At 41.7% G+C, this 7,307-nt stretch overlaps 1 protein-coding gene across 1 annotated transcript in view; it reads right to left on the bottom strand.

Annotated features, from left to right (window-relative positions):
• Nucleotides 1–7,307, bottom strand: part of szt2 (SZT2 subunit of KICSTOR complex) — a gene marked incomplete in the record, with an annotated part of 110,147 nt that overhangs the window by 6,406 nt on the left and 96,434 nt on the right. Inside the window, 5 exon segments of the mRNA XM_035652785.1 lie at nt 949–1,459; nt 2,249–2,371; nt 2,466–2,643; nt 3,143–3,356; nt 6,333–6,398. Coding sequence (XP_035508678.1) covers nt 949–1,459; nt 2,249–2,371; nt 2,466–2,643; nt 3,143–3,356; nt 6,333–6,398 — 1,092 coding nt within the window.

The following is a 7,307-nucleotide window of genomic DNA, read 5'->3' as shown; positions in this document are numbered from 1 at the left end:
GTAAAATCACCTGAAAATAGGAATTGTGTTTTCGTTACCTTAGAATGAGCTGTTTTTATCTACAGAGGGAGAGGGTCCTCTTCTACCGGCATGTTGAACCGTCATGTTTCTACAGTAGCCCACAACAAACAAACCAAAAAAAACAAAGACTGGCTCTAGATAGGGCCTTTTGTGTTTTTCGGGAGTTTTGCTGCCACTATTTTCTCCTACATGCTTGTAAGGCTAAGCTGTATTGAGTTGGTTGCAATCTGCAACTTCACCACTAGATGTCAGTAAATCCTACCCACTGGTCCTTTAAATAAGACGTTTAAGACTTCACTTGGGGGACTTGGCACTTGACCCAGGACTTCATGTCTCACAATACCAGATGATTGGAGTTTGTAACATAGAGATAACTTTTTTTAAACCAAGCACACGTCTTCCTCTTTAGCATTGATAACTAGTAGAAAGTCTTCAGTCTCTATTGAGTGAAATATTTTGAGACTTGTGAGTCTAAGGACTTAATAGCCAAACCATGAGACTTACTTATGACTTGCCAAAACAGTCACACCTCTGAGGCTAAGTACAGCAGGTTAAAGTGATGAATGTTTACAACAGGCAGTCTGCCTTATCATTTTAAAATTCAGGTAGAACCCATCAGATGTCACCATGTTCCCAGATCTCAGCACCTATGTTCTATCAATGTTTTTTTAACCAAACTACAGGTTACAGGTTGTAATAAACCCTTATATTATTATATACCAGGCCTTGATATGTGCACCTAAAGATTAGTTTTGAGGGCTGAATTCACTGTTTCCCCCACCACCAAAATATGTATATTAAGTCAATTCTCCAGTTAGTGCTAGACCAAGTTCCGATCTGGAGTTCTACTGTACGGTGGCTGCCCAGTGCTCCTAAAACTTAGGAAGCGTTAAATGAAGGGAAATAAAGTTTAAGTGGGAATCTTACTAGTTGTGGGTCGATCTCCCCCACTGAGCGGCTCTGCACAGCCTCCAGCAGCTCCTCCAGCTCACTAAACGACAGCTTGGTTAGCTTCAGTTTGTCCAGGGCCAGGTGCTCTCCGTGAAACAGCCTCCTCCAGAGGTTATCCCTGCGGCAGTGACCCATCGCCTGCTCCACGCTGGCCTGGATCTGTCTGCGGGCTGACGCCACCTCATTGTTGAGCAGAGGGAACAGAGGGGATGGGTAGAGCAGCCCCTGAGCCTCTGGTCCCCCCGCCGCCAGAGGGTAAAACTCATTGCCGTCGCTGGGGACAGAGGCAGCCACAGCTTCCGATGACGTTTCTTCCCAGAGGTCCTGCTCGGCACCACGCAACCCTTCTGATCGATCTTGGGGGAGCCTCCCTCCGAGCTCACCGGGATCACGGTGGATCTGAGGAAGCTTCTTGAAGCGACGCATGTCAGCAGTAAGGCGGGGGAAGAGCTCTCTCTGACTGGTCATGATCACATAGAACCGCAACCTACAAATAAAAGGAAATACAGGATACATCATGACATTATCACAGCAATATCTGTCTATATCAATATCTGGGCTACTAGAAATATGGCGGTTCAACATGGTGGACATGGAAGAGAACACATTCATTCTGAGGTACATTTTTCCATGATAATGTGATTATTTTTCAACTGGAATGTCCATAAAAAAGTACTAAGGATAAAGGACAGTATTGCTTCCATGTCTGTTTGGTTTTGTAGTTGTAACAGCATAAGAAATAAAATTTAAAAACTAATTTAAAAGAGAAAATACAAATTTATGCAACTAATGATAGCATAATTTAGCCAATTAATTTGTAAGACCTGTCAAAATTGTATTTGATTATTGCTACAATTCTGATCATTTAATTATAGACTTTTTAAGACCCCTGAAAACCCAAAGATATTATATTTCAAGTGATACAAAACAGAGAAAATCCTCAACTCTGAGAAGCTGAAACTAGTGTTGGACAGAACACTTTTAGACATTTGCAAAATGTCAATTAGCAAATGAATAAATGGTTTAGGCACTTAATAAAACAACTAGAGCTAACACAGTGAAAGCACACCCTACATGTATTGCATGCAAAAACAGTTCACACCATTAAAATATGATGAATTATAATGAAAACTAGTGAAAAATAGCCTCTTCCCAGACTCCCCATAGCATGTGGTGTTCCAGTAGTGCTGTGCTCTGCCCTCACTAATGACTGTTATTATTACTCAGTATTTTATGCTTCATGTCTTCTTTAATCTGTTCTTTCATATCTCTTTACCTCAGCAAATGCCTCTCCCCGTCTGACTGTTCCTCAAATGGAGCGGCATTATGGCACACCACCAGGGACACGTCAAAGTCATCATGGTGGTGTAGGCCCTCCAGATCCTTGTAAGAGCCCGAACTAAAGCAAGAAAGAAGGGAATGCAGAGGTGGTTGACATGAAGCAGCTTATGTAAGGAGAACATATTTATTCTGTGATTCTGAAGCGTTGTTACCTGTTCCATAGAGCCACTAGTGCGTACTCGTGCAGGTCAGGCGTCCCTTTCTTGCTGTCAGTGGTGACCGTAGCCTTAGACATGCGGAGCGGCTTCATGCCGTAGGTGCTGGCATGGTCAGTGATGTAGTTGTAGAGCTGATGAGCTGTTATCATCCCCGTGGAGATGGAAAAGCTCCCTGATGTGCACAAGGATCAGAGACTCTCACAAAGATAATCACAAGATAGCCCAGTTCTTCTTGCCCACCCACAGAGCTTTAACAGTCTTGATGTGAAGATGCAAATATCTATCTTTTATCTACTCTGTGAAAAAGACCTCCTAGTAAGGCTAAAGCAAGAATGATACACACATACAGAATGCAAACAGGAAAACAAATGCAGCAGTTTTAACTCTTTTCTGTGGAACTGAAACAATTTGAAGTTTTTTTAATAGGATTCTCTTTTGGCTAGCATTGAGCAGTAGAGATATGCAGCAGATTTATAGCTAGTTTACCACTCACAACTTTATAAAGTAAAAGTGTATAAAAGTAAAATATAGAAATTGAATTTGTCCACCAACAGCAACCAAAATGACCAGAGGACTAAGTAACATTGTTTGTGGTGTAAATATTACTCCTGATTCTAGATGTTCAGTGCAACTGGAGTTAAAAGGTGACTTGAAATATTAGTTTACACCACCTTGGAAGACGTGGTTGCGACCAAACTTGGGAATGTCTGGGTGATGGGAGATGAAGTCGTCCAGGAAGTCGGTGAGCTGGTAGCCCTGGCGTAGTGTCATGTGGCAGCCGACCAAGTACTGGTGAACTACTCGCAGGTGGAAGTCATAGCTGAAGGAGTGGACGTGCATCAGGTCCCGAACCTTATCACACTCCTCAGTGAAGAGCATTGAGAGCTAAAACAGAGGAAGGGGCACAGCCATTACCAGCACAGAATGACTAGTGGGACAGTCAGAGGGCAAAAGAAGCCACAGGAATACATTTTCATTATAAGGATCACTCTGGAAAAATTAATAGAATCTGCCAGTCACAGCTTAGTCTGAATGGATATCAGATGTGTAATCATCCACTGGTGAACCTGCTTTGCATTTGAAGGGGGAACACCCTGCTGTTCCAGCTGCTCCCAGCTTTGACTGCTTTGTGCTGTAAAGGCCCTGCTGCTCTGTGACTCTCATTGCTCCTCGGTGAGAGCCTTTTGTAAGCAATTTTGATATTAATCAGATTCATAATGCCGTCTTATTTAATTAAATCCAACATCAAAAGGGGGTTGACAAAAGCATTAATTGCAAATGCAAATGGCTGCAATGAGAGGCTACAGTGTGCAGTTAATTACAGCACAATAAAAGTTTACAGGGAGAGCTAAATGTGCCTCCTGTGTTTACTTTCATCTGGACCACTTGCCTGGAACATACAGAAATAGGCTTTATCAAATCAAAGAGGAAAGAAATAACTACACAGCTCTCTTTGGCTAAAGAAAACGCCTGCGTGTCTCTGCCTCAGTGTCTGGAACCTTTCAACACCTTTTCCTGCCTCAACGTTTGTTCAGAAAGTAGCAAAAGGGCAGCAGACATTCACCATCATCACTACCCCCATTGCAGAGATAAGAAAAAATATTCTTTTGGTACAGAGGAATGAAAAGATGAACATTAACTTTTCTCTTCCCGGTGGTGTTCCTGCTGTCTGGCAGACAAATTAAGTGTGACCTCTTAGCCTGCTATCTATGGAGCCAGGAAGCCACTGGGACTACAGACATCTCTTTAGCTCAGAGCTAGTACATTTCCTGTGTGCGTCCTCTTGGCTATCAAGCTAACATTTATTATTTCCTAACCTGTAATCCCAAACGGCTCATGTTCTATCTAATTAAACAAGCCGTGTATCTTCAATAAGAATAAATTGTTAGTTGAGTCGCAGGGCTGCAGCTCGTCTCCTGTCAGCCTTACTCAGTGGTAGTGCAGTTAATGACAGTGGCTACATTGATGGGACAATCTGTAATCAAAGCAAGTTGATTGAAAAAAAAGGCAAGGACTCATGATAGGAGAGCATTGACATTTCACTCTGAGGGTGTGGCCCTGTATTCTCTGTCCTGGAAAAACAGAATTATTTTGAATATGTACTTTATACAAATACAACACTATGTAATTTTGTTTTGTATTGTATTTTACACATACATAGCTAATGCAGTGACCTTATACCCTGACTAATGTGTTGTTCTTAGAACTCTGGTGGTAGGGTTCTAAGTGAGCTGCAACTATCTGACTGAACACCACCAGTGGGTTAGGGTTAGGGTTCTAGGCTACTTAAAAGTGGACGCCCGGATAGCTCACCTGGCTGAGTCCTTGCTGCAGGGGCCGAGGGTTGTAGAAAAACCTTTCTAGGTCAATTCTTTAATATAGTTTAACATTAAAAAAAACTATATATATATATATATATATATATATGTTTGACATGTGATTAGAATGTGAAATATGTTTTTACATAAAATGTGAAATGATACATTTTAAGTATAGAACATTAAGTCTAAAAATACTGCCCACCATATGTACGTGTTTAATTAAGGAATGGAGCTCCCCACACATTGCTACAGTCCTCAGATTCTTTCTTCTTTTAAGCACATCCCATCCCTGACTTTCACTCAGTAGTGGGAGGATGTTGAGTTTGAAAAAGAAGAGGCCCTACAATTGAACCCTGGGGAAGTCCACATCATTTTCATTTGCTCAGATATGTAGTCACTGACAAGTAGGATTTGAACCATTGATGTAATGCTGCCAGAGAACAGTAGAACGGTGCTCTGACACTTTTTTTCTCAAAGTGATGCAATAATTAATTTATATTTTATAAGTGCTTCAAGAACCAATCATCACTAAAGCATATGTAAGACCAAATGTTTTGAACAAGTTTTCATTTGCTCACTACTTAATTCACCTATATCTCAATGCCATACTAATTACAACCTACTACTTCTACATGGTATAGACTAACATTACTTGGCTAGATGTTTTGCTTATTGCTGCGTAATATTATAAACGTGATGAAGCTATTCATTAAGTCAGCTTAACATTTGATCGTGCGGTCAGTTAAAGTTGACTAATGTATGTAAACTTGCCACCATAGGAACCTTCGAAAAATTAACTGTGCACGTGTCACAGGTGCTCTCTGGTACTAAAACAAAAAGCACTACACCTCTGGTTTAAACCCATTCAGTGCCAGGAGAACCAACCCGATTTTACATTCTGTCTACATGATTATCAGCGAGCAGAGCAGCAGCAGTTTCAGGCCTGTGTTATTCAATGATTGACCCTTTAAACCCTTTAAAGAGATACTGGAACTGAGGCCTGGAATGAAATCCTAGCTCCAGTCAAACCCCCAGGTACCAAAGAAGCAAGAAGAAATATAGTAAGATGATCAGAGAAAGGGCAGCGGGCACAACAGTGGTAGCACAGACACTTGAAAAATCACAAGCTGAGACACCCACAACACCCGAACCAGCAAGCACGGAGACGGACAGCCTGTTGAAAATCAAGGAGGAAAAGGAAATCACAGGGGAGCTCGACTGAGGTCTGAACCTCAAAAACAGAGCATTCTTTAATACCTGACCTTTGCCCAAGTAAAATCAGTCTTTAAGATACTACATCCGGCTAACCCTGGTACTTGCTTTACAGTCAAGCTGTATGTTGTAGCAACTGCAGCTCCCACAGGTACGGAAGCACACTTTATTGAACACTGAAACCCATTCATTCCCGAAGAAACAATGACACAGACATGTAGATTTGGAAAGGGAGAGACGAGGGCTGATGGCAGCAAGCAGAGCGGTGGGGAGGGGTGAAGCCTGATTGTAGTGAGACACCCCTCCCTTGAGAATGGCTGGGACATACCGCACAGTCAGATACTGGGGTGGCATCTGGGAACGGCTTGCAACGAGGTTTGGTGAGGAGGCTGCCCTGATGGAGAGATGACATGAGGTGGGACTAGGCAGACACACAGACACACAGACAGGTCTATGGATTGGAAAGGGACTGAATGAGATATCTACTGAAGTAATGAAGGAAGATGGTTTCTCAAAGCCTTTGCGCCATTACTACAAAATCAACTTGGGAGACACAAACATTTTGAACTATTCACACAATTAGAGCTGTGGATCGCCTGTTGTGTTGGATAAATGACTTGACGTGCCCAGAGGCAATGTAGCGAAAATCCAGCTCTGTGTATTACTTATCACTAGTTGGATGAAGTGACTATAAAAGCACTAGTCAGCAGTGTGGGAAAAATATTTACAATATATGTGCAAAAGAACCTACAGCACCACCACACAACACACACACACCACACACACACACACACACACACACCACACACAACACACACACTTTTCTGTTATACATTTAATTAGGTTGCCATGGCAATCCCTATGAATATACTCACTTTATCTGTCACAGCGAGCTCCCAATACTTCGTGCCTGTAGTAAGAGAAAGTAGCCTCATTTATGCCTTATTGTGGGATGAATACTACCAACACTTCCTTTATATGTTATTATTATTATTATTATTATTATTATTATTATTATTATAACTGCATGTTATTGTATAGGCAATGTGCAGTTTGTTGTGCAACAAACAGTATTTTTAAACAATGCTACTAAAGTTAGCCAACGAATCCCAGCCTCATCCCTCTGTGAAGTTTATCGTAAAATAAGATTTAGACACTGGGACGTTGGGAATGCTGAAAAATGTATGAACGCTGTGTGGTTAAGAAGATTGGTTTTGGCCTGTAAGCAGAAAAAAAAGAAAGTGGTTAGATGTAGGATAGAAATGCATTTAAAAAGGGGTCAGATGTGATGGCTGGTCCACAA

Source organism: Morone saxatilis, unplaced genomic scaffold (genome assembly GCF_004916995.1).
Source record: "Morone saxatilis isolate NCDOM2014 unplaced genomic scaffold, NCSU_SB_2.0 Contig12, whole genome shotgun sequence".
NCBI lineage: Eukaryota > Metazoa > Chordata > Actinopteri > Moronidae > Morone > Morone saxatilis.
This window is presented reverse-complemented; position numbering and strand designations above follow the sequence as displayed.